Source organism: Cervus canadensis, chromosome 33 (genome assembly GCF_019320065.1).
Source record: "Cervus canadensis isolate Bull #8, Minnesota chromosome 33, ASM1932006v1, whole genome shotgun sequence".
In the NCBI taxonomy this organism is placed as follows: domain Eukaryota; kingdom Metazoa; phylum Chordata; class Mammalia; order Artiodactyla; family Cervidae; genus Cervus; species Cervus canadensis.
The window spans coordinates 31,282,200-31,309,177 of NC_057418.1; the positions used below are offsets into that span (position 1 = coordinate 31,282,200).

At 46.6% G+C, this 26,978-nt stretch overlaps 1 protein-coding gene across 6 annotated transcripts in view; it reads left to right on the top strand.

Moving 5' to 3' along the window:
• Positions 1–26,978, top strand: part of MAP3K4 (mitogen-activated protein kinase kinase kinase 4) — a 139,980-nt gene that overhangs the window by 19,932 nt on the left and 93,070 nt on the right. Inside the window, exon 1 of one of the 6 annotated variants that reach the window (XM_043457300.1) lies at positions 17,202–17,478. The exons of the other annotated variants lie outside the window; for them this stretch is intronic. Within the exon in view, the coding sequence (XP_043313235.1) occupies positions 17,348–17,478 (131 nt within the window). The 5' untranslated portion in view covers positions 17,202–17,347. Of the gene's footprint in view, positions 1–17,201; positions 17,479–26,978 lie in introns of those variants that run through there. 6 annotated transcript variants of the gene reach the window in all.

Below are 26,978 nucleotides of genomic sequence, written 5' to 3' on the forward strand. Positions count from 1 at the left end.
AAAGGAGCTCATATTATCGCTTTCGTGTGAATCCCTTTGTGATGTGTTGATCTCCAAAAGGGACTGATTGGATCCCTTAAAAATTATGGTTTGACACACTTGGGGTAGAATAGAGAGCAGTTGGAAAGTGAATGGACTTAGAGCCTCAGGCCACATGCAGGTTCTGAGATTGATCAGCTGGACCTCCATTCGGGCACCTGACCTTTGAGCCTGGATCCTCTCCGGTACAGTGGGAGCGACTTGACCGCTCCACAGGTGTCTGCTGAGTATCGGAAGACCTAGTGTACGTGCGGTTCATGGCACGGGGTGCCAGTCCTTGCTGGAGGCACCATGAGAGTTCCGCCGTCGAGAATGAAGGCTTTAGAATCAGACCTGGGTTGTGGTCTCAGTGGTAACATCGCTTTACCGTGTGACACATGTAAATCTCGTGGCCGCCTGCCTGGCATCCTGTGAGTGATAAATTATCATTATTATGAAAAAGAGGTGATTATCTGTCTGGTTGTGTTAATATTCAATTAACTCCTCTAAAAGGACACACAAAACAAAGAGATTTGTATCCATTGAGGAGGCAGAGAAATAAATTTTAGAGGCACTCTGGATGAGAAAATCTCTATAATTGAGCACCAGATTTGGCTTTGGGTTTCCTGGCAACCAGGGCAATAAATACAAAGAATACAACAGTTTGTATAATTATTATTATCAGTTATAATTAGTCAGCTAGAGCCGCCGTGTCCACTATGCTTGCCACATGCGGCTCTTCCTGGGTCTCTGAAATGTTGCCCATCTGTGCCGAGATGCCCTGTGAGAGGAAGATGCCCTGGGTTTTGGAGACTTAGTGTGGAAAAGTAAAATATCTCATTGAAAAAGTTTTGTATCACCTGCATGTCGGAATTATGATATTTTGATTATTAGGATTGAATAAAATATACTGTTAAAATTAATTCTACCTATTTCTTTTTGTTTTTTCAGTGTGGCTATTAGAAAATTAAGAATTCCACGGGACTTGTCTGGTGGTCCAGTGCTTAAAACTCTGTACTTCCATTGCAGGGGTAATGCCTGGTATGGGAAATAAAATCCCATATGCCACAGGGTCCAGCCCCCACCCCCCAAAAATGTTCCATACGTGGCTCATGGTTATATCCCTACTGGAAGATATGACTCTTTAAAACCCTCATTATTCTAAATGGAATTTATAGTACTTATATTTTATATCCACCATATTAATATAGAATGTCATTAGACAATTATCAGATAACACCAAATACAATAAAAATGTAATAAGGTGTTATAAATATACAATTACATACACTGTAATTATTAATAAAATAGTAATAGAAATATGAACAATATGCTATATATTCATATATTATCATATATTTTATATTATTTATAAAATAGGGTTTTGATGTCCAAATAGGTAATATCTCTTTTGTGTGTTTGTTGTATTATTTTTTAATTTTTATTAAAATTAAAAGAAAAAACATTTTTGGCCATGTGGCATGTGGGATCTTAGTTCCCTGACCAGGGATCAAGCCTGCACCCCCTGCCAAATAGGTAATATCTTCACTTACAGTTTTAAAAAGAGTTTGACAAGTATCTTAATGAAGGAGAGATATAATGACAATTATATCAATAGTAGCTTCCTGAATGTTTGCTTACATGCTGGGCACAGTCCTAATTTCTTTCCAGATATCAACCACTTAAAAATTCATAAGTGGTAGGATTATTCTTATGTTACACCAGGAACCCTTAGTAACTGGTATAAGCTATAAAGACATCCGTCTTCTCTTTTTTCCTTCCTCTTTGGGGTCGTTCACAGCTGCAGACAGGCGCTGGGCAACAAATGGTGTTCAACAAATTGGTGTGTAAATAAACAACTAAATGATGCCTCTTCTCTCCTGTATCATGTGTGAGCTCTAGTTCTTTTAAATCTCAGTAACAACAGGACATTTAAAACTCTATAAAACTTGGGAATAAACTGTCACCTGAAATCATGTTGTGGCTTGAAGTCTGCAGGAAGAACTTGGCACCAGAAATGAGGTGAGTCTGTTGAGAGACTCCCGGACTCAACTGTGCTCTGGTCAGGGCCTGGAGATAAACTGAGTTTCAATAACTAAAGAATTAGCTTTTCCCTGCAGGCAGGTAAAAAGCGTCTCTAAATTTTCTGAAATGCTTGTAAATTTTGGAGAAACTTACTCAGCTTGTTTGGAATCTGAGTCTGTTAAGAAAAATAAGTATTTCAAAGAATATATGGTTTTTACAAGAGGGAAAGATGTAAAAAAAAGAGTCAATGGATTTCTTATCTCCAGCCCTATATACCCCACTGAGACCAGGAGAAGTAAACTGGAATTTAGGATTTAAAATGTAACTGCAATCAAACCCAGAAAGATGTGCCCAGTTCTGATGAGAATTGAAAGAAGGGTCAGGAAAACACTCTCTGTATGGTTTCACAACCTGCTGAGACAGGAAACAGAAATCATTCAGAAGAGTTTCAGAGGTGATGACAGGTTTGGAAAATAGGTCTAACGAACAAAGAATAGAGTAGGTGGTGTTATTTTTTCCCCGAGGAATAGAGAGGAGGCTGGTAGTGGCTGAGAATCCAGGGACAGCATTGTACAGGCACCGGGTCACGGCAGGATCCCAGATGCATCTTGGGCACAAGTGTGGATTTCAGTTTAAAGCTAGCATCTCTTCACAGTCAGATCTGTGAGCCAATGGTCTGGCCAACAGGGAGAGGAAAGAATTGTTCTGGAAGTCCCTCAGCAGGCTGATCTCTTGGCTACCTGTGATAGTTTGGGGTGTCCTGGACTTGCTGATTGTGACAGAACATAGTTGCCATCCCTAGAAAAGTGATCTGCCCAGATATTTAAATACGGCTCAGATGGTAAAGAACCACCTGCGATGAAGGAGACTCAGGTTCGATCCCTGGCTTGGAAAGATCCCCTGGAGAAGGAAAGGGCAACCCACTGCAGTATTCTTGCCCGGAGAATCAAACACCCCTCACGTCTCCTTCCTACACTGCTCCCCAGGATTGTCTGGGTGCTCCAAGATGAGCCACCGGGATGCTTTTTTTGTTTATTTGTTTATCAGAAATTAGTTAAGAACACACGCAAGGCTAGGTATGATTGGTTTTGATGTGAAAGTAGATAATCTACTGATCTTGGCCTTTGGAACCTCCAGCTCATAACTGATGACAATTACTGGCCTTGATGACTTCCTGGTCATCGTCCTCTCTGAGACACGGGGAGTGGCGCCTTGTGAGGTCTGAGTGCCGTTGCTTTATCCCTTGGCTCTTTAGTGAGGCTTGTCCATGTGCTCGTTGCGGAGGAGAACATGGAAAAAACATAGATCTCTGTCCCCCCTAGAGATTGCCACCCAGTTCGGGGACAGACACAGCCCACGCAGGACAAGCAATTGTCACGTGAAGGCTTGGGCTCCCCAAAGTGGTCAGAGGGGCTGAGAATGCCAGGCCCAGGCAGGGAGAGACCTGGAGAGGCCGAGGACTTTGTCACAGAGGAGGTGACAGGTTGGATCCAGGAGGATGGGCAGAGAGCAGGGCAGACAGGGCCTGACGTGGTTACCTCAGTGTTATCTTATCTCCCAACCAGATCGCAGATGCCCCAGAGAAATTGACCTTTTCCTCCGTAGCCAGCCCAGAGCCTGCATACAGTCGGTGAATAATAAGCTCCCCTGGAGTAAGAGTGTCCTGCAAGTGCTGCAAAATAAGGGGAGGGAGGGCGTAATTTGCAGTTATTGAAACTGTTAATGTTGATAAGGAAACATCTTTTAAGATATCTTGTTTTTCTCCTCTAAACATTTCAGTGCCTGTGATCATGAGAGAGCCAGAGGTCTCGCGCGCGTTGCTTAGATTACTTGTTTTGTGCTCTGCTGTTGATGGTGTTCTTTCTTAAACTCAACACGAGTGTGTTTTAAAAACCAACCTTGATCTCAATCTAAAGTGCCTAAGAGCCACTTCTAAGAAAGGAAGGCTGATTTGCAAGAGAAACTGGCTGAGGAAGAATCTTTCTTTTTTAAATGCTAATAATTTGGTGCGTGCTCAATCTCAGTCGTGTCCAACTCTGCGACCCCATGGACTGTAGCCCACCAGGCTCCTCTGTTCATGGAATTCTCCAGGCAAAAATACTGGAGTGGGTTTCCATTTCCTCCTCCAGGGGATCTTCCCGACCCAGGGATTGAACTCGAGTCTCCCGAGTCTCCAGCATCAGCAGGCAGATTCTTTACCACGGCGACACCTCGGAAGCCCTAATAGTCAGGAGATGAGATATTGAATTTGGAAACCTGAGAGCTGTGGGCAGTAGACTACGGACCCCAGGTGTAAGGAAGCCCCCCGGGATGGGTTTGCACCCGGCACGCAGTGTCCGTTCAAGCGAGGAGTGTGCGGGGACAGACGAGGACGAGGACCAGCCTCTATCCGGATCACAAGGGCTGTCTCCACGTGCAGGCGTGATGGCTGCTTTTTCACGTTCAAAGAGGAAAGGGGAGCACACCCAGAGCCCAGATGAAGTAAGCAGAGTGCCCTCCCACACACCTGTCCTCGTGTGGCCGAGGTGTGCGGCCCCTTTGCACACGCCCACTGATGGCCTCATCCTAGAAGCAGGGTCAGGCTGGCTGCCCGCGGGCACAGAAGTTTGGCTTCTGACCTGCTCGGATGAGCTCTGACGCATCCCAGCCACCTGCAGGGCTTCTGCTTTCACACCGCCCCCCGGCGCCCAGCCAAACGGGACCTGGGGAGGCTCTGACGGCCTGGGGATCCAGGATGGATGAGTCACACCAGGCTGCCAACTGAGAGGAAGAGTTCCAGTCCCCGGGTCTCAGTCCTCCATGGGTTTACACATCGACCGGGGCTGAAACTCTCGGGACCTGACCCAAGCACCACGGGCTCAGGCCAAGGTACTGCAGCTGGGGAACCACGGCTACTCCGGCGTGCATTTTAATCGGCCCTCTTGTTGTGACACCTGGTATTGTACAAAGAATCACATGGAGACTCTAAGCTGATACGTGAGTGTGTGCTCACAGTTGCTTCAGTTCTGTCTGACCCTTGGCGACCTGCCAGACTCTTCTGTCCATGGGATTCTCCGGGCAAGAATACCGGAGTGGGTTGCCGTGCCCTCCTCCAGGGGATCTTCCCCACCCAGGAATTGAACCCATGTCTCTTAGGTCTCCTGCATTGGCAGGTGGATTCTTTACCAGTAACGCCACCTGGAAAGCCCGTAATGGATACACAGAGAACAAACTAGTTAGCAGTGGGGAGATGGGAAGAGGCAATATAGAGGTTGGGGGAGTGGGAGGTGCAAACTATCCAGTGTAAGATGGGCTCAAGGCTGTAATGTAGGACACAGGGAATTAGCCAAGATTTTGTAGTAACCTTTAAAAATTGTATAAAAAGTTAAGGGGTTTCCCCGATGGCTCTGCTGCTGCTGCTGCTGCTAAGTCACTTCAGTCGTGTCTGACTCTGTGCGACCCCATAGACAGCAGCCCACCAGGCTCCCCCGTCCCTGGGATTCTCCAGGCAAGAACACTGGAGTGGGTTGCCATTTCCTTCTCCAATGCATGAAAATGAAAAGTGAAAGTGAAGTCACTCAGTCGTGTCCAACTCCTAGCGACCCCATGGACTGCAGCCTACCAGGCTCCTCCGTCCATGGGATTTTCCAGGCAAGAGTACTGGAGTGAGGTGCCCTTGCCTTCTCTGCCTGGTGGCTCAGTGGTAAAGAATCCGCCTGCCAATGCAGGAGACACAGGTTTGATCCCTGATCCAGGAAGATCCCACGTGCCTCGGAACAACTAAGCCTGTGCTCTAGCACCCTGACTCCCACACTCTAGAGCCTGTGCTTCACAACAAGAGAAGGCACCGCGATGAGAAGCCCGTGCACCGCGGGGAAGAGTAGCCCCGTGCTCACCGCAGCTGGAGAAAAGCCTGTGCAGCCGTGAAGACCCAGCACACCCAAAAATAAATACAATTGTTTAAAAAAATTTTTCTAAATGTTAAAAGCCACAACTCTCCCAACCCCCAAATTGCACAAAAGGTAAAATCTAAAGCATGCAAAGAATGCGTGCGTGCTAAGTCACCTGAGTCACATCCCACTCTTCGTGATCCCATGGACTGCAGCCTGCCAGGCTCCTCTGTCCGTGGGATTCTCCGGGCAAGAACACTGGAGGGGGTCGCCACGCCCTCCTCCAGGGGACCTTCCTGACCCAGGGATGGAACCAGGTCTCTTAATGTCTCCTGCGTTGCAGGGGGGTTCTTTGCCACCACTGCCACCTGGGGAGCCCATGCTAAGAATAAGCACATACAAAATATAACGTGTAATACATCAAAAAGTGAAACATTCCAAAATCAATAAAAAAATCACAATAAGGAAAAAAAAAAACCTCTAAACTGTGTTTAAAAAAGGCTAAAAAAAAGGCTCTAAACTGAGACGAATAACTTGGCTATCCAGGAGCCTCTGCGGTTTGCACATAAAGAGAATGACATTTGAAATGCTTCTCTTTCTGATCCCCGAGGTCATCCCACCCTCGCCACCACACCACAGTGAGCTCCATCTGTCCGTCTGTCCATCTGTCCCCAGGAACTGCGTGCGTCTTTCTTCTCCTCCTCTCTCCTACAGCGCCCCCCCCGCCCCAGCTGTGACATCCCACTGGTCTCTCAAGTGAGAGTCGCTCAGGCGTCTCTGATTCTTTGCGACCCCACGGATCATACAGCCCATGGGATTCTCCAGGCCAGAATCCTGGATGGGTACCCTTTCCCTTCTCCAGGGGATCTTCCCAACCCAGGGATCAAACCCAGGTCCCTTGCATTGCAGGCAGATTCTTTACCAGCTGAGCCACCAGGGAAGCCCAAGAATACTGGAGTGGGTAGCCTATCCCTTCTCCAGGGGATCTTTCTGACCCAGGAATCGAACGGGGGTCTCCGGCATTGCCGGCGGATTCTTTACCAACTGAGCTATGAGGGTGTCTCAAGGCCCTGCTCAAATGCCACCTTCTGCCTGAAGTTGTCTCTCATCAGCCTCCTTCCAGAATGGGCCACATGTGTTGCTTTATGATAGTCATGTTTTGGACACTTTGACAATTCTAGCTCTGTGATCAGTTGGTCAATACAACGTTTTCAACTTCCTCTGCCGCACCAGGTGCAGAATTAGAGCAAAGATACAAAGAAAACCAAAGATCTAATGTGACAACTGGCTCTGGGTCTCACACCGATTTATATGAGTCCTAATAAAAATATTATATAATATTTACTTAATAGGTTTGAAAAGTGAAAGTGAAGTCGCTCAGTCATGTCCAACTCTTTGCGACCCCATGGACTGTAGCCCACCAGGCTCCTCCATCCGTGGGATTCTCCAGGCAAGAATACTGGAGTGGGTTGCCATTTCCTTCTCCAGGAGATCTTCCCAACCCAGGGATCGAAAACGGGTTTCCCGCATTGCGGGCAGACGCTTTACCATCTGAGCTACCAGGGAAGCTCCATATAATAGGTTTATATCACATTTATATGTAAATGTTAATTCTATGATGTATAATAGATATACAGTATATTTTATAATATTTATAATATATTTCTGGTACTTATATTTATTAACAAATATAACCCAGGAATTTGTCTGAAACATGCCTGAGTCCTAACCCAGGGGTTCTGATTCACTGATTCCTGGGTGGGGCCTAGCGATCTGCATTTCCATACAGAGCTTGCAACGCCTGTGGTCTAAGGATCCTGTTTGGAGAAATACAAACCTAGGAGGTGCTGAGCTACTGTGACCTCCCTCCTTCCTCCTGTTCCCCTCTTATTTAGCTCTCTCTCGGCGCTGGACACCCTGAGTGATGTTTAATTTTATGTGTTAACTTGGCTGGGCTGCAAATACGAGCGTTTTGTTTGCTGGTAAGTATATAGACACAGACAGCCCGAAGAGCCATTAAGATTCTCTACTGTCAGTATTAGAATCCAGGTTATTTTTCTAACACTTTTTGTCCCTTCTAGCCTCGCATGATGTGAGTTAACACTGCTTTTATGCCTCATGTGCGTGTGTGTGCTAGGTCACTTCAGTCGTATCTGACTCTCTGCAACCTTATGAACTGTAGCCCGCCGGGCTCCTCTGTCCATGGGATTCTCCAGGCAAGAATACTGGAGTGGGTTGCCATGCCCTCCTCCAGGGGATCTTCCCGACCGCGGGATTGAACCCATGTCTTCTGCAGCTCCTGCATTGCAGGCGGATTCTTTACCACTGAGCTACTAGGGAAGTCCTTATGCCTCATAGTGAACGTCTATTTTATATAGTTATTTTTTTTCCCTTACTTGTATCCACTTTGGTTGTCTCTCTTTAGAACATCTCCTAGAAAATCTGCCTTTTGATGTTTTTTAGGGTCTACTTATACCACAGTGATTATTACCTTATAGCTTCCCAAGTGGCTCAGTGGTGAAGAATCCTCCTGCTAATGCAGGAGGTGTGGTTTCAATCACTGATCCGAGAAAGATCCCCTGGAGGAGGAAATGGCAACCCACTCCAGTTTTCTTTGCCTGAGAAGTCCCTTGGACAGAGGAACCTGGCGGGCTACAGTCCATGGGTTGCAAAAGAGTCAGCTATGTCTTAGCAGCTAAACAACAACAATAAACAACTGTTACCTTAGGGTTATTTCCCCAGTTAGATCCATCCATTCATCCATAAGTTTATTTTTTCAAGACATTTTACTGAACATGTGTTATGTATAGGATCTTATACCAGGTGTTAAAGATAGTGATAGTAAAAAATATTGCCTGCTCTTGAGAAGGTCACAGGGTAAGAAATACGCCTGTCATCAACCAGATAAGAGATGTAAATAGTGCTAAACTAAGAGTTTGCTGAGTGTCAAAGAATTGATGCTTTTGAACTGTGGTGTTGGAGAAGACTCTTGAGAGTCCCTTGGACTGCAAGGAGATCCAACCAGTCCATCCTAAAGGAGATCAGTCCTGGGTGTTCATTGGAAGGACTGATGTTGAGGCTGAAACTCCAATACTTTGGCCACCTGATGCAAAGAGCTGACTCACTGGAAAAGACCCTAATACTGGGAAAGATTGAAGGCAGGAGGAGAAGGGGATGGCAGAGGATGAGATGGCTGGATGGCATCACTGACTCAATGGGCATGAGTTTGGGTGGACTCCGGGAGTTGGTGATGGACAGGGAGGCCTGGCGGGCTGCGGTTCATGGGGTCGCAAAGAGTCGGACACGACTGAGTGACTGAACCTCACTGAACTGAAGAGTTTGCCTGAGATGTTATGGGGGCCTTAGGGGGAGCACCTCACTGTCAGGGTGGGGCAGGCATATGGGGCTCAGGGAAGTCTTCCCAGAGGAGGTGGGAGCCCCCCCGAACTACATGTGGAAGGAGGGGACACTGGCACGTAGGGAAAGGGGAGCAGAAGCCCCCGGCAGAGGGCGTGGGGGCCCGGCGTTGGTCCTCACTGGTTCTCCGTGCCTGGCTCCGGGCTGTGTGCAGTCTACGCTTATTGGTTTGAAGGGATCTGAAACTGATTTAGAAACTGCAGTTTCACAGTTCTCTAAAAGTCCCACCTGGATGTCTGAAAGAGAAGCGAAAGGATGAGGATCAGGCAAGTTCTATGGCCCTTTTGGTGGGGAAATGACTGAAATTTTTGGACAACAAGAAGAATCAAGCTGTCTCAGAGATTTCATTTTTCAGTCACCCCCCCGCCACGCCCCCCATTCCTCGCATTGACAGGATCCCGTAGAAGGGGGTGAAGAAGTCAGAGAGGGGGCGTGGGCTCCTCTGACGTTCACTGCTTGTGTTTCCAGAGGAGGCTCTTCACTTCGGGTGTCCACTAACACATCTCCCACCCTCCAGAGTCCAGCTCGTTCTAGGCTGACGCCCTCTTCCTTTTCCTTTATTAGTTTCACTCGTAACAATCCAACCATTGAAAAGAAGAGCAAGAGTAATTTTTTGCCCTTTGTTTAATGATTCAGAGCCTGGGGTGGAGTGGGGGGTGGGGGGACTCTCTTTACATCTGTTGTTTGCGCAAAGAAGAATCTCTGAAATAAGGGATGATTTGGATCCTGGTGGAGAAATAAGAAAAACAGTCAAATTACCTCTCAGGAAAAAAAAAAAAAAAACCAAGGGAGATTTTACCTAACTTGCCAATATTCAAAAGAGAAAGACGAAAGGTAAACGTTCCAAGGACTGCTTAAAAGATGTGGCAACTAATTATGTTTCGTACGCGTTCAATTTTTGTGTGCTTTACCGTTGCTGTCAGTTGTTCTGTCCGACTCTTTGCGACCCCATGGACCGCAGCACGCCAGGCCTCCCTGTCCATCACCAACTCCCGGAGTTTTCTCAGACTCATGCCCATCAAGTCGGTGATGCCATCCAACCATCTCATCCTCTGTCGTCCCCTTCTCCTCCTGCCCTCAACCTTTCCCAGCATCAGGGTCTTTTGCAATGAGTCAGCTCTTCACATCAGGCGGCCAAAGGATCGGAGCTTCAGCTTCAGCATTTACTTGTGCTTTACTAGTCGGTAGAAACACAGGTCAGAGTATCTTTTGGGGGAAAAAAAATCCACGTATGAAAGGCCTGGTTTAGTTTTTCCTTGCTAGGCGTGAGGTCCTCATCACCCTGTCACTGAGGCAGCCTTTCTCCCTGTGTGCTGGAGTGAACAGGAATCTACTCCTCTGGTCATGAGAAGATCAGGAGGCTTGTACTCTTGTCTTCTTGCCTTTGCAGAGCTACCAACGAGGCACTGGAGAGGTGAGGGCCGGGGTGGTGAAGAATTCAGGCGGAAAGCTCACGAAAACCATAGCGACAGGAGAAGCTTACTCCAAGTAAAACGTGGTCCCATGCTCATAATAATTAAAAAACAATAGTCTTAGAGGTTTTGTGGTTGTTGTTTTTAAAAGAAAGATGTAACCCTATTTATAGCATTTGTTGTTGTTGTTCAGTCACTCAGTTGTGCCTGGTTCTTTGCGACCCCATGGACTGTAGCACGCCAGGCCTCCCTGTCCTTCACTATCTCCCAGAGTTTGCTCAAACTCATGTCCATTGAGTCGGTGATGCCATCCAACCATCTCATCCTCTGTCCTCCCCTTCTCCTCCTGCCTTCCATCTTTCCCAGCATCAGGATCTTTTTCAATGAGTCAGTTCTTTGCATCAGGTGGTCAGACTATTGGAGCTTCAGCTTTAGCATCAGTCTTTCCAATGAATATTCAGGGCTGATTTCCTTTAGGATTGACTGGTTTGATTTCCTTGCAGTCCAAGGGACTCTTGAGTCTTCTCCAGCACCATAGTTCAAAAGCAACTGTTCTTCGGCGCTCAGCCTTCTTTATGGTCTAACTTTCACATCTGTACATTTACAATATAGCTTGGCACAAACATTCTTTTTTTTATTATCTTGCCACAAAACCATAAAATTTACTTTCTGCTAACACATTAGCCTTGATAAGATGCTAAGGCATTATAATGATACCCTTAACACTGATACATACATATAGATACACAGACAGATACATATAGATACACAGACCTATCCCTATGTTGGTGGGGACAACAGGATGAGATGGTTGGATGGTATCACTGACTTGATGGACATGAGTTTGGGCAAGCTCTGGGAGTTGGTGATGGACAGGGAAGCCTGGTGTGCTGCAGTCCATGGGGTCGCAGAGAGTCAGACACGACTGAGCGACTGAACTGAACTGATGGTTCAGACTTCATCATAGTGGTAGCATGTGTCAGAGTGGGGCCTGAAACTAGTGGTGAGTGAAGTTCACAGTGTTCTGTCGCTTAACCTAAACTGGTCCTTTGGTTAGAGCTTTAATCTGGGCCTTTGGAACTCACTTTAAAGTAAAGAAACTTAATAAGGGTTCTGTGAATGTAGTCTTGAGGACAGAGTGAGACACAATTCTCTGAAGATTTTACTGTCATTGTTTTTAAGAACATGATTAAAGGCAATGTGGTCAGCTATGTGCTAAACAGTGATAAATGTAGAAACAAAAACCTGACGATGATCACAGTTCATTAATGTTAAAGAAACCCCACTTCCTGAAGGCAACAATATTTCCTGAGTTTCTCCAGTGTTTGCGGCACCGAACAAAGCCTCGGTACCCTCCCTCCAGGACTGTTCCAGGGCTGGTCAGGGGTCAGTGGTGGATGACAGAAGGGGTCTGTCCTGAAGGAGTGGACACCCCAGCAGGAAAGGAGGGCTGAGGGCTGTGAGGGTCTGGGTATGGACAGAAAATCATGCACTTTAATTGAACATGTAGTACAAATTAAGTAGGGCTCATACAAGTGAAGCCTTAACCTAATCAGCTGAATGTAAATTTGTTTGGTTCCTGCTGAAATAGTACCCTCAGGCTCCAGTGGCCAAGAAAACATCAATAGAGAAAAGGAGAGGGTCTGTTTGACTGTATTAATATGTAAAACCCCTAATATATCTTCCAAGAAAGATTCTGGCTTGGAAGATTGTAAAGGAAGATTAGGAAAACTAGAATTACAGAAAGCTGGGCAATACTTTTCTGAGCTTCCTTCTACACACTGGCCTTGAATTAGTGTGAAAATAATAGCTTTTATGAAGATAAAGTCAGTTTGCCCCCTTGGAACAAATATTTTTAAATCACCATTTGGACGGATGCTGATTCTCAGCCTGTAGGAAGGCCCTCGTCTCATCCCTGCCCTAGGGAGAGCACGTCACCAGGGGAGAGGTGGCCTCCTAAGAAGAAAGGCTGGAAGGGGACGAGAGGGAAGGGCGGGCCAGGTGAAAGGGTGGCGGAATGGGACCTCCGTCTGCACAATCTGAGTAGCAGGACCACGTCTCGAGCGTTTGAAGAACTCAAAAGGGTCTGGCAAGGACTTTATTGTGACAGCAACGAGATGGCAATAAAATGAATCTGATAAGAGTGATAGGGCTCCCCCGGTGGCTCAGATGGCAAAAACCTTGCCTGCAAATGCAGGAGCCTCGGGCTCCATCCCTGGTCAGGAAGATCCCCTGGAGAAGGAAATGGCAACCCGCCCCTGTGTCCTTGCCTAGGAAATCCCATGGACACCGGGGCCTGGCAGGCCACAGTTCATGCGGTTGCAAAGAGTCAGATGCGACTTAGTGATTAAACAACAACAAAGAGTGATGTGCTTAGATCGAGATTCAGAAAGGTTTTGGTGGCTGCAGAGTGAGAACACAGGGGTTGGGGAGTGAGCACGCTAACACCGGGAGGGCTCTCATGGTTATCTAGGGGGGATGCCACCGTGGTCTGAGCTAGTGAGGCTGGAGAGAAGCGAATGGATTCCAGAGGGGCGGGGGGGGTGGTGGGGAGTGTGATGGGACCGGGCCCATGAGTCAGGGGCTGCGTGGGTGGTGGTTCAGATACTGACCGGGAGAAGGGTGCTGCAGATCGTCAAGTCAGAGAGCCCAGGCAAGGAGTGGGAGTGAGGCTGGGGTGGGGAAGAAGGAGATGAACTCAGATCCTGAAACCTGGAACACTGAACTGCAGAAATGAAGTGACCTAGGATGGGAGGAGAACACGAGTATCACCAAGGGCTGATCAGTTCAGTTCAGTTGTTTAGTCGTGTCCGACTCTTTGCGACCCCATGGACTGCAGCACGCCAGGCCTCCCTGTCCGTCACCAACTCATGGAGTTTACTCAAACTCACGTCCATGGAGTTGGTGATGCTATCCAACCATCTCAAGGGCTGATAGAGGATACAAAATGAACTTGAAGGAAGGAAAAATACCCAGCACTTAAATTGAACACGTAGTATATTAGTTCACTTAGGTTTCTACATGCCTTCCATGAGAAGTGTAAATTTGTTTGATGTCTGCTAAAAGAGTACCCTCAAGTGGAAATTAATGCACACATCTGTCAAGTGCTGGGCTGTATATTGAATGTTATAGATTTACAAGCCGGGAGACCTGAGGACAGGCCCCAGGCTGTCTTCAGGAATTATTTGTGAACCATGACTGATGCAAAATATTAAAATACCTTTTATTTTTTTTTTTAATTTTTTATTAGTTGGAGGCTAATTACTTCACAACATTTCAGTGGGTTTTGTCATACATTGATATGAATCAGCCATAGATTTACACGTATTCCCCATCCCGATCCCCCCTCCCACCTCCCTCTCCACCCGATTCCTCTGGGTCTTCCCAGTGCACCAGGCCCGAGCACTTGTCTCATGCATCCCACCTGGGCTGGTGATCTGTTTCACCATAGATAGTATACATGCTGTTCTTTTGAAACATCCCACCCTCACCTTCTCCCACAGAGTTCAAAAGTCTGTTCTGTATTTCTGTGTCTCTTTTTCTGTTTTGCATATAGGGTTATCGTTACCATCTTTCTAGATTCCATATATATGCATTAGTATGCTGTAATGTTCTTTATCTTTCTGGCTTACTTCACTCTGTATAAGGGGCTCCAGTTTCATCCATCTCATTAGGACTAGTTCAAATGAATTCTTTTTAACGGCTGAGTAATATTCCATGGTGTATATGTACCACAGCTTCCTTATCCATTCATCTGCTGATGGGCATCTAGGTTGCTTCCATGTCCTGGCTATTATAAACAGTGCTGCAATGAACATTGGGGTGCATGTGTCTCTTTCAGATCTGGTTTCCTCAGTGTGTATGCCCAGAAGTGGGATTGCTGGGTCATATGGCAGACATTTCTCCAAAGAAGACATACAGATGGCTAACAAACACATGAAAAGATGCTCAACATCACTCATTATTAGAGAAATGCAAATCAAAACCACAATGAGGTACCATTACACGCCAGTCAGGATGGCTGCTATCCAAAAGTCTACAAGCAATAAATGCTGGAGAGGGTGTGGAGAAAAGGGAACCCTCTTACACTGTTGGTGGGAATGCAAGCTAGTACAGCCGCTATGGAAAACAGTGTGGAGATTTCTTAAAAAACTGGAAATAAAATACCTTTTAAAAAATATTATTTGGCTGCACAAAATAAACAGGTGTAGCATGTAGCACACAGGATCTTTAGTTGCAGCACGTAGGCTCTATTGCCCTGACCAGGGATGGAACCTGAATCCCCTGCATTGGGAGCACAGAGTCTTAACCGCTGGACCAACAGGGAAGTCCCTCAAAATATTAAAATACTTAAAAGTTCATTAGTGAGGATAAAATTCAGTGATTTGGTCATATCACTATTTCAAAAGAAAATCTGAAATTCAATAAATAACAATGTATCAGTTTTCTTTTGAAATAGTGGTATTTTTACCAAGTCATTTTATTCAGACCCATCTGTGTAAAACAGCATCGTCCCCTTCAAGCTCCTCCCAGTTTACTTTTCTCCATGCCAGTTATCACTGATATGTTAAGTATTTACTTGTTAATTTGTTTTTATTCTGTCTCTTGTTCCCATCCCCTTACTGAACTAGGAAGTGAACTATACAGGAAAAGACTTTGTTTTGCTTACCACTATATCCCCAGCATCTAGCTTAGTTCCTGGCACACATGCATTTAATAAGTACTTGTTGAATGGTGTTGAATACAATGAATTTCAATTTGGAAATTCAGCACTATCAGGTCATATAATAATAGACTATCTTAATAGAGCACATTAATAATTCTAAAATTAAAATTAATAAAAAGCAGAGACATCCCTTTGCCCACAAAAGTCCATATAGTCAAAGCTATGGTTTTTCCAAAGTTATGGTCCAACTCTCATGAATGTGAGAGTTGGACCATAAAGAAGGCTGAGTGCTGAAGAACTGATGCTTTTAAACTGTGGTTTGGAGAAGACTCTTGAGAATCCCTTGGACTGCAAGATCAAACCAGTCAGTCCTAAAGGAAATCAACCCTGAATATACATTGGAAGGCCTGAGACTGAAGCTGAAGCTCCAATACTTTGGCCACCCCATGCAAAGAGCCAGCTCACTGGAAAAGACCCTGATTCTGGGAAAGACTGAGAGCAGGAGGAGAAAGAGAGGACAGAGGGTGAAATGGTTGGATGGCATCACCGACTCAATGGACATGAGTCTGAGCAAACTCTGGGAGACGGTGAAGGACAGAGGAGCCTGGCGTGCTGCAGTACATGGGTTCACAGAGTCAGACACAACTGAGTGAGTGAACAACGACAAAACAGAGGATATAGACTGAAAAAGTTCTTAAACTACAGAGAAATTTCTGTAAAGTACTGCGTGCACAATAGCTAATTTCACATATGCATGTGAAATGCACGAATATGTATATACAATATAACGAACTTTTGAATGTGATACAGCTATCTGGCCTTTAATTATATCTAAAATTTTTCATCTTGGCCACTCTTCTTATCAACATTTAATCAATAAGTGTATCTTACATAGTCAAGCTCCACCGAACGAGCTTCTGAACACCAACGCATTTGAATGAATAGACACTGTACTTAATTTTCAATGATGCTCTTTTTGAGTTAAGTCTGAACTTCACCTTTAGGGACATTTATTTTGTCAAGCCTTGCAACTTAAAACGGTGAACCCTGCATGCTCTGTGAGTAAAAGATGCGGTGGAATTTCAGCAGTTGTTTCTTTGACTCTGAAATAATCTTTGGAACATCTCTTTCTCCCTCGGTGTAGGAGCACTGCAACCCGAGTGTCTGCAAGATCCATACTCTCTTCCTGTGATCCTGCGGTCAGGAGGTTAGATAAGCATTCTTTCCCGCCCTGTAGAGAGCGGGGCGACTTGAATGTTCTGCGTTTCCAGAGTCTTGTCTGTGCTCACGGCGCTTTCAAAAGCGTAGCGCTCCCCCAGACCCCTCCCAAGACCCCCAAAGCGCCCGCGCCCGCGCGTGAACGACCAGCGTTGCATCCATCCATCCTTGTCTTTGGACGACGGCCTGTCCGTTTGGCTACGATCCCCTTGCTGAAGTTTACAAAGCACGGGAACGTCGGGAACCGCCGCCTCGCCGAGGCCGCGCCTCTCTGCGCGGGGTGCACGCCCAGCGCTGACCGACCACCTGGGCGCACCGGCGCGCACCGCCCGCCGTACACAGCCCAGCTGCGCGAAGCCAGACGGCGGCGCCGCGCCCCCGGCCGACCCGCCCGCGCCCGCAGCCCTGCCCCGGGCTCCCGCCTTCCCGCCCTTCCGCGCCGGGCCGCTCCAGCCGCCGCCGCCGCCCCCGCGGCGCCCGCCGCCCGGGGAAGCGCGTCCCTCGCTGCCCGCCGCCCGCGGAAGCGTGTCCCTCGCCGCCCGCCGTAGCCCGGCGCTGGCCGGCCGCCGTCTCCAAGATGGCCGCTGCGCGAGCGGCTCCCGCGGCGGGCTAGCGCGGCGGGGGCGGAGCCGAGCCCCTCCCGCACCCCCGGGGCGCCCCGGGCCCCCCGCGCCTGCCTGCCGCTCGCTGCCCGCCGCGGCCATGCGGGGCCCCGCGCACGGATGAGAGAAGCCGCCGCCGCCGCCGCGCCGGTGCCGCCGCCCGCCTGCGCCGTCACCTCAGCCGCCATGGAGGAGCCGCCGCCGCCGCCTCCGCCGCCAGAGCCCGAGCCCGAGCGCTGCCGGGCGGCGAGGTGAGCGCGGCGGGCCCGGCGCCCAGAGCGGGGCGCGCCCCGGCCTGAGGGGGGCGTGGGGTATCGGGGTGAGGGTGGGGGGTCCTCCGCTTCCCGCCAGGTGCTGCGGGAGCATCCAGGCGGCCGCCGGGGCGCAGCCCGGGGCGGTACCCGGTGCGGGCGGGCAGGGCGGCCGAGTCGCGCGGCTGGGGCGCCGCGGGGTCCGCGCGAGCGCCCAGCCCGCCGGCCTCGCTGCGGCTTCCCCTGCTCGCGGGGGGCGCGCTGGGAGACTCCCCCACCTCCTGTCCCACGCTGCAGCCGCGACCCTCGTCGCCAGCGAAAACGCTGCCTCCCCTGCGCCCCTCTGCGAGGCAAGGTGGACGCTCGCGAAGCAGATACACGCTGGTCGTGTCCGTTCTCCTCCTGCCGTCCGTTTTTGTCCACCACCCCCCCCCCACACCCCCCATCCCCGAGGGTGCCTGCTGAGAAACTGCATTGAGGTTCTGCAAACAGGTTGCTTTCTCTTTTCGAGGGCTCTCCCCACCCCTCCTTCCCGGCCGTCGGTAGGAGCCCGGTGCAGACGGTTGCTCGCACGTGCATATCAAGTAAAGGACCGATTTGTGCACAACTTGGCTCCCCCACCACCACCCCCGCGGGAAAGCTCTAAGATGGAACTTTGGTACCCAAAGCGTGCCTGTGCCGTTCGGTCCCCCTAGGGACTCCGTTCCGCAGTGTTTATGCCGTTTTAGTGACTGGGAGACGGAAACGCACCATAAACGAGGAGCTCTGCGCTCCTCTTGCGTGCCTCTGTTTGTCTGTTCAAATGCCCTCTTACCCCCCTGTCCTCTGCATCGCCCCGTATAAACTTGCAGACTGCTGCCCCCTGTCCCCGTAAGGAGAATAACTTCCACATCTGCTCCTGCATCTAACTGTCTTGCTGTGTAGTTGCAGGAATAAGGGAGTTAAGTGTCCTTTTTCCTCCTTAAAGAAGTTTTAAAAGCCCGTAGCTGTAGTTTGAACCGAATACAGGAACCACATTCGTGCCTGTTATGACCCAGTCGGCCCAAACAGATCTGCTTTTTTATAAGCTGTGAAGAAAGTCGTTCTTCATTTTCCTTCATTCCAAACTCCTGAGATACTCTGGTGAACTTTTAGGGGAACAGCTTCTCTAAGTCGTGGTATGTGGTGCAGTGAGAATTCGTTTTGGACTATATCTAACATTTTTAGAGCTTTTGTCAGAAAGTTTGTGCATTTGTTAGTAGAGTCATTCTTGAGTGTTTTGACCCCTGTAAGTTTCTCTTTAAAAATAATAGCGAGCACTTATCACTTTAAACGTGCCCTTTCTTTTGCTTATGTTAACCCTTTAATCTTGACCAACAGCCTTACAAGGTATGTCCTATTACTGTCTTTTTTCAAGATGAGGAAACTGAGGCACAGCGTTAATTGTTTTGTCCAGCTCGTGCCTGGCTAGTGCCCAGCTCGGGTCTGGCTGTATGCTCTGATCCCCATAAAAAGGAGATGTGATTTCATGATACAAATGAGCAGATCAGAAGTTGTAAGTCTATGCAGCTGTACTCTGGGAAAAAATGGATGTGAGCATTCTTAGGTAAAAGTAAAAGGAGCAGAGAGAGTTGAAAATGTGCTGTTCAAAATGACTTTCTCTAATGATGAAAAGAAACCTTGAGTTTTCGGCCAGGTTTCTGTCTTTGTTATAGTAGAAATAGGTCAGGATGATGGGCTTCATCCAACTTTAAGTGAACAGCAGTGCACGGAACAAGCAGATCTTAGAAATATTTTTCTTAGCAACATCGCAGTTAATTTTGCAATAGCAAATCTGTAAAACATTACTTGACAGAGCTGTTTATTTTCTCTTCTGTACATCCTCATTGTCACCACCACCTCTTCAATGTGCTGAGCGGACCTCTGACCAGCTTACTGTAGATCATTAGTAGGAGATGCTTCAGGGCTTCTGCAGTTGTTTATTTGAATTTCTTCTGTTTGTGTGTTTAACCATTTCAGAGAAGCTTGGTGTGCATTATTTTCAAATAACGCTGGATGCCACACTTGGCCACACTGGGGACCAGTAATGTGCCTTGTGCTTCTAGGTTAACTGGTCTGGGGACGGACCAGAGTAGAGCTCCCCGCCTCCCCACCGCCGTCTGCCGTCCTTGTTCACGTCGTTCATGGCGGTGTGTCCTTGATCAGGAAGGCTGGTCTAACGCACAGGTCTCTGGTGGAAAGCAGGCCCGCACACGTTGGCCAGGCCTGCAGCGTGGCAGGTGCCAGCGAGGCACATCTGCTCCGCGCCTGCTGACGCCAGGGTTATGCAATGACCGGGGAGCACAAGACAGGCTGAGAGGTGATCGTGCGCTTACAGTTTTACTGCCTGTTGTCTCTCGGGGATACCTCTTGTCCTTGTTTTTGATAAATAATTCATGATAAGGATAGAGCAGTCGTTATTGTTAGTGATTAAACTTAGGAATACATAAGCATTTCTTAGCAATTTCTTTTTTAAGCTTCTGGGTCAGTTGTAGGAGGATCCCGAAATTATCAGGAGAGCTATTAAAACCGATCTGGAACAGTTTACTTTTGTGATTTCTTGAATCGGCACTTTAAAAAGCCCTAAAAGCTGATTGGGGACTACTCCTATCTCCTGTAAGCTTTCATGAAAATATTTATGTTAAAAATAGCCCCATTGTTCTTGTTTATTGACTGTGTAAAGTACAGGTTACTTGAAATAACTTTTTGAAACCAGTGACTTTATTATTTACTGTAATATAGTTTTTTTAAGTTTATTTGGAAAAAACAGGTTTCGCTGTTAAAAAAAAAAGTCCTTGACTATCCTGTGACTCCTAGGTGATTTGATCCCTGTCTCTCTACCTCACTGTGCCCTTGGAGCATGCTTGTTTCCGTCCTGACACGGGATGTCCCTCACCTATGTGTTTTCCCTGGTGGAATCCACCTCTGCAGGCTCTCCCGGCTCCATCAGTGATGGGCGTGGTGTGAGACCCTTACAGGGGGCGCTAACCACTGACCGGGTGGCTTTGGGCAGAGAAGCAGCAACTGCAGGCAGTAACAAAGGGCTCCAGCGAGGCAGAAGCTCCCCCTGCATGTTCTAAAATGGGGACGGCTGTCTCTCAGGAAGGATTTTGTGGTTCCCTTTAATTGTCATGTTGTCAGAAGTGGCTTCTGCTGCCTTCATCTGTGTTCTCTGGGTGTCTTGTAAATCTTGTTCTGAGCCCTGCTGAAATAGGGGGATATAAAGTCTTGATTGCTTACTGGATACATTTGCCGTAATAACTTCCTGTTACTTCATAATTCCTCATTCCTCATAGCAGTCTGTTGTTTCAGCCTTCTCGTTTGACCAGGTGGTTTGTATTCTTTTTAAAGACACTTTGATGCCACCAGTGGGCAGGCCATTGGGAATGATTTCTTAGAGGAGGCATGGAGGAGATGTTAGAAAGGGAGTTTGGCCAGGGACTGCCATGGGTCTTTAAAAGCTGGCCTTCCTTGGGCAGGATAAGGTAAGCAAGGTCGAGGCACGGAGCTTCAGCTCCCGCCTGGCTTCATCTGTGCCCGGCGGGTCAGTGTACCCTCTTACCAAAGTATAATTAAGAGATTGACTGGTCAGCATGATGTCAGCAAGGGAAATTAGTGGAATGATCTTCGCAACTGATGTTACCACACCAAGCTGGCTTGCACCCCTGCCAGGCATAGACCCTGCTCCCAGGATGAGAGGCGTGTGAGAGTCTCACGCTTAGGCTTTCATTTCCCTAGACTTCGCACACGCTGCTCTTTTCCCCCCATTAGTTATTCAGTCACTTAGTTGTGTCTGGCTCTTTGGAACCCCATGGACTGCAGCACGCCAGGCCTCCCTGTCCTTCACCATCTCCCAGAGTTTGCTCAAACTCATGTCCATTGAGTTGGTGATGCCATCCAACCATCTCATCCTGTCATCCCCTTCTCCTCCTGCCCTCAATCTTTCCCAGCATCAGGGTCTTTTCCAGTGAGTCGGCTCTTCGCATCAGGTGGCCAAAGTATTGGAGCTTCAGCATCAGCTTCCGTCCTTCCAGTGAACATCCAGGGTTGATTTCCTTTAGAATTGACTGGTTTGATCTCACTGCCATCCAGGGGACTCATTGATCACTAACTTCCCTCAGTTGGTTATGTTACAGTGTGTTTGTTTTTAACCTTTAGTCTTCCTTTAATTAGATTATGACAAGCCTTGCTTCTCCTGCTTCACCTTGAGGTATATTGTATCCTCGTCCCTTAAAGACAAAGGTTTTAAAAAACCGTCAGTGGTAGACTTTTGCTAATGGTAAGCCTCAGAGGATCACCTACCTTCTCCACCCTTGCCATAATCCACTCCTCTGACCCTGCCCCCCGCGCCCCGCCCCCCAGTCCTTTGGCTAGTTTCTGGAAGAGGTGTGGCAAAGATGTCGGTTATTGTTGGTGCTTTCCTAAAATGCTTTTTGTCTCTTTTGAGTATTGTGTTCAAAAAAGATCATGATGGTATGTGGTTTTTCTGGACTTAAGTCATAAAATTAAATGTAAAAAACTTATTAGACCCACATAAAAAAATTCTGTGCAGCTATTACTAAAAAACCATGTTTTTAAGACTTATTCCGTGACATGGGCAAATGCTCGTGATATAATTCCTCCTAGATAAGTCTTCACACCAGTGGGACCTGCTAGCCCGTTGTTGAAAAGATGCTCCGGCACTTCTGTTTGTCCACACCCTCTGCTGTGTTCAGTGAGAGGTCAGAGGATGCGGCAGCAGGAGCGGGATGCGGTAGCCAGCCCGTGAGGCGTCTGCTCAGATCACTTGCATTTCCCCACCAGCTCGGCCTGTCCGCCCTGTCTTCCCTCCCCACGTGGCCCCGTGGCACAGACGGAGCTGCCCTCGTCCTCCGCTTGCCTGGCTGCAGGGATGGTGCTTGATGAGACCTCGGCCCCCTGGAGCTCTTTCCTAGGATTTTTCAGATGGGAGCTGGAGGACAGAAAAGCTCTTTACAGTAACTGAAATGTATCCTGTGCAGTCCTGAGCCTACAGGTAGCTCCCTGGAGCTCTAGTCACCATCTCACAGAGAGTAATAGTTTGGTTTCAGACAGGCGTCTTTGGCCACTGTCGTCTTCTGCTACATTCATTCCCATTTTTCTCTTGATTCAGCATGTGAATTAATAAATCCCTTTATTTTTGTTTAAACGGTTAATAATTTGAATTAAAACCCTTATACTTAGTGTGATCCTATTAAAACAAAAAGTGTATATGTGTTTAGAAAATAGGTCGAAGGGATACATGCTACTTTTTTCCTAAAATTTTTCATAAGGAACGTTGCATGCTTTTATTTTACAATAAAAAGAGAACCTAACTTAGTGTACATTTATAATTTTAAGTCTCTCTGCTTTACATTGTTCCTAAAATAGAAATTGATGAGGTTCTATATGCCATACAAAGGGAGTGCTGTTGCCAAATTTTAAATTAATTTAAATTTTCTCTTTAAGAATTTTGAATATATGAACTATCTGAGCTGACTGTATCCAGTTGATTTTCTTTAAGTACTAATGGTGTAGGCAGTATGAAAATTTCTTTTTGACCTGTAAGATCATTTGTTGTATTTTGCAGACATTGACAGACTTACGAGTCTCATGGATCATATGGATGCCAAATGTTTATAAAGTAGCAGGGAAAGCTATTAAGAATATATTAGGCATTCTTTTAAAGGCATTTTATAAGTGGATTTCATTTCAGCATAATTTCAGAAGAAATAAACCTTCTGTGGAAAAAAGTGGATACTAAGCTTTGTTTTCAGTGGAACTTTTTTTTGGCATATGAGCAGGCTATTTGAGGATACTGCTGAACTGTAGAATGTTCTGAACAGGGCTTATTAGAGGACAACTAGTTTAGAGATGTAAAATTAACAGAAATTGTCAACCTTTTTAGTCTTTCAGAAATATTTTGGAAGAAAAATGAATGCGTGTGTTATTTTTATTGTACCATTAAACATTCTGAAGTCCTTTTATGTGGGAACATAAAAATGTAGGTATAACTTGGTTTTCTCACTGAGTGGTTAGAGGTAGTGTTTTGAATGTTTAAGTATTTAGTTCTTATTCCAATATGGAATTGAGCACTTACTGTCTTACTGCAAGTCTTGCAAGTCTTACAGGTAGTGTGCGTTTAGTCCCGCTTTGCATTGCTTGTGGACTTTCAGGAGGTTGGAGCTCGGAGCGGGAAGGGAGCTTGGGGATCATCTGGGCAGTGCCCTCCATCCTAGAGGTGAGAAAGCCAGCCCGAGAGGCCGCGGCTGCGGCTTCCCCGAGGTCTCCCGGCTCTGGCTGCCCTGTCCTTCTGTCAGACTGTGCTCCCATTGAGGTCCACAGCTCAGACCCGCACACCAAACGCAGCGGAATCCTGTGTTTTCTGATTAACTGGACTTTACAGGACAGGACAGAACAGCGATGAAAGATTTTTAGGAAAAAAAAGCTAAATAAATAAATAAATAAACAAACCCTGCCCGAAAATCTCCCCCAAACTCATTGTACACAACTATTTTTCCCCCATGAAACTTTACTTCAGTCTTTCAGGTTCACAGAATAAAGAGGAGCCAGTGCTCAGACCTTTTTAGAGATCTCGTTCTTCTTCCCAGTACTCGGTCTTTAAGCCATGGCGGCCGAAAGGTTATAATTTCTGTCCTGGGGTGGGGCTACTGAAATTCTGGCTGCAGTTGTGACCTGTGGTAGGAAATATATTTTACAACAGCGTGTGGATGCTGTGTAACTGAAATAAAAATTTATGGAACAGCGCTTGACCTTATATGATATACTCTAGTAATTCTCGTTTTTGTTCTCTTCTATTAAAAAAGATAGTTCATCATGACTCATTGAATTGATTTTATCATCCACAAGTGGGCTGTGACCCTCACTTTGAAAAACATGGCTCCACCAAAATTAAGAGAAAATGCTATTAAACCTTGTCCCTTGTCCCTTCAGATTGAGTCAGGAGAACAGGCATAGTGTTTGTCCAGTAAGTGATCAAAAGGCATTTTGAAGAAGCCAGGCACGATTAGGATCTGGCTGTTTTCTTCCTTGAAAACAGCATTGTTTCACACAGGCAAGAATAAGAATGCATCTTATCTTCGTCTCCCAAGGTCGTTCTCTTCCTTGCTTATCCTTAAACATAAGACTTGTAAAGATGAGTTTAAAATTTAGTATAAATTTTGGAGTAAAATTGGGATTGGATTATATGAATATTTTAGATTATTCATTTTTCTCTGAAACACTAATATGTATTTAATTTTTTTTTCCAATAGAGTAACCCTGAAGAAAAGGGAAAAAAGAAACTCATTCTCTGCCACTGTGTGTGTGTGTGTGTGTGTGTGTGTGTGTGTTGGGGTACAGCGGTTTTCACTGCAGTGAAGTATATTTTTAAGAAAATGATGACCTGGGGTGCTGTCTCTACCCGCTTAATTCTTCCTCCTGTTCTGGGCTTCTCTGAGGCATTGCTCACCTCAGGGTCAGCCTTTCCTTGACCTTGTACCCTTCACCGAGGTGCATGTGTGCGTGCTCAGGCCTGTCCAACTCTTTGTGACCCTTTGAAGTGTAGCCTGCCGGGCTCCTCTGTCTCTTGAGATTTTCCAGGCAAGAAAAGTGGAGTGGGTTGCCATTTCTTTCTCCAGGGGATCTTCCCAACCCAGGGATGGAACCCGGGTCTCCTGTGTCTCCTGCATTGCAGACAGGATTGTTGACCTCTTGAGCCATTGCTTAGATTAAGTCCTTCTGTTAAAGTCTTCCTGGTCCCCATGGTTTTCCACCACGTTTTAGTACCTCGCCATTTGTGATTATCTGTTTGTGTGAATGTTTCTTTGCTGCTTGCTGGCCTCAGGAGACATCAGATTCTAGGAGGGCAGAGGCCTGGCTGTCTGGCTCATGCTCGGGTCCCAGTTCCGGGCATGGTGTAATGATCAGTAGGCTCTCAGCAGCTCTTAGACTTGTCGGGTGGAGGAGGCAGTGGATATAGCGGTGAGGGCACATGGGTGTTGGTCCTAGAGTCAGTGCGTGTTAGTCTAGACAGACAGGCTTTGAACCTTGCCTTCTGATCACCAGCCTGCATGTGATACTGGGGAATTATTTCACCTCTTTCCGACTCAGTTTCCTGATTTGAAAAGCAAATAATAATAGCACCTACTTACTAGGTTGTTATTAATTAGATGAGACAATCATCTTTTGCAAAAAGTACCCAATAATTTTTAGCTATCGTTATTAGATTTCTTTTCTTCTTTTACATTTTTTTCTTTTAAAGTGATAAGAGGGGAAGTCCATCATAATTAATTTTCATAAAAGGCCATCAAGTGTGCTTTGAGGCTACGTACATTTTAAAACAGTTGCAATAATCTTTATCCAAGAAGCATTTGTTTTTCTGTGTCTCTGGAAGTCATAAATGAGGATTTGGGGGCCCGGCTTTTCCAAATTCCCTTTTTTGCTTCAGTTATAATTATTTTGTGTATTATTCCTAAAGGTATTTAGAATTCTGACCAAAGGATCATAAATCACGCTACTAGTCAGAAGTGTAATACTATAGGTTGAATGACTCCTTTAGGTCTTTAGGTATAGCTCAGTCTTTTTTCTCTAGAACTTATTTTTAGTTTTTTGTTGAACTTGACATGTCTTTACAACTTAGCTTAGTACTGTTCATTTTTTAAAATGTTGTGCATTATGTTTAAAAGTAATGCTTTCCAAACTGATCTAGCTATTATTGCCTTAGAAAAGTGAATGAGATTACTTTTCTTAATCAGTTAGAAATCTCTGGTTATAAAGGCAACACATATCAATTGTAGAAAAGTCTGAGAAGTATAAAGAAGAAAATAGTCATAATCCTACTGTCTAAAAATAGTCACCATTAACATTTTCACATATTTCTTCCCTGGGCTTTATCTCTTATCTGTGTGTGTGTGAGAGAGAGATTTACATATATATAAGTTTATATGTATAAGTTCTTCCTCCATACAGTTTTATCTTGGTGTCCTTAGGTGTGTATGACTCTCTGCGACTCTGTGGACTTTATGTAGCCCACCAGGCTCCTCTGTTCATGGGATTCTCCAGGCAAGAATACTGGAGTGGGTTGCCCTTCCCTTCTCCAGGGGATCTTCCCAACCCAGGGATCAAACCCAGGTCTCCTGGGTTGCAGGCAGATTCTTTACTGGCTGAGCCACCGTTAGTAGCTAGCATATCATGAACACTTTCCCATGTTGTAAGCATATTTAATGACACACACTCTTCCTCGTTATCACTGTGCTGTAATTTAATTGTTTTTGAGTTACTTTGACGGCAGTTCTGTCAGCCCTGACTCGCTCCATCGGTGTGATCTCAGAGTGGTTTAAACAGGCCGCCAGGAGCCTGTCCCTGAAAGTCCATGGGAGAGTCGTTCTCCTCAGGCCCAGAGGTGGCCCTTCTTTGCTGGAGACAGGCACGCTGGCCTGGAGCTGCCTGGTGCTCTCGAGGAAGCAGCTCTGTGCAGGAAGCCC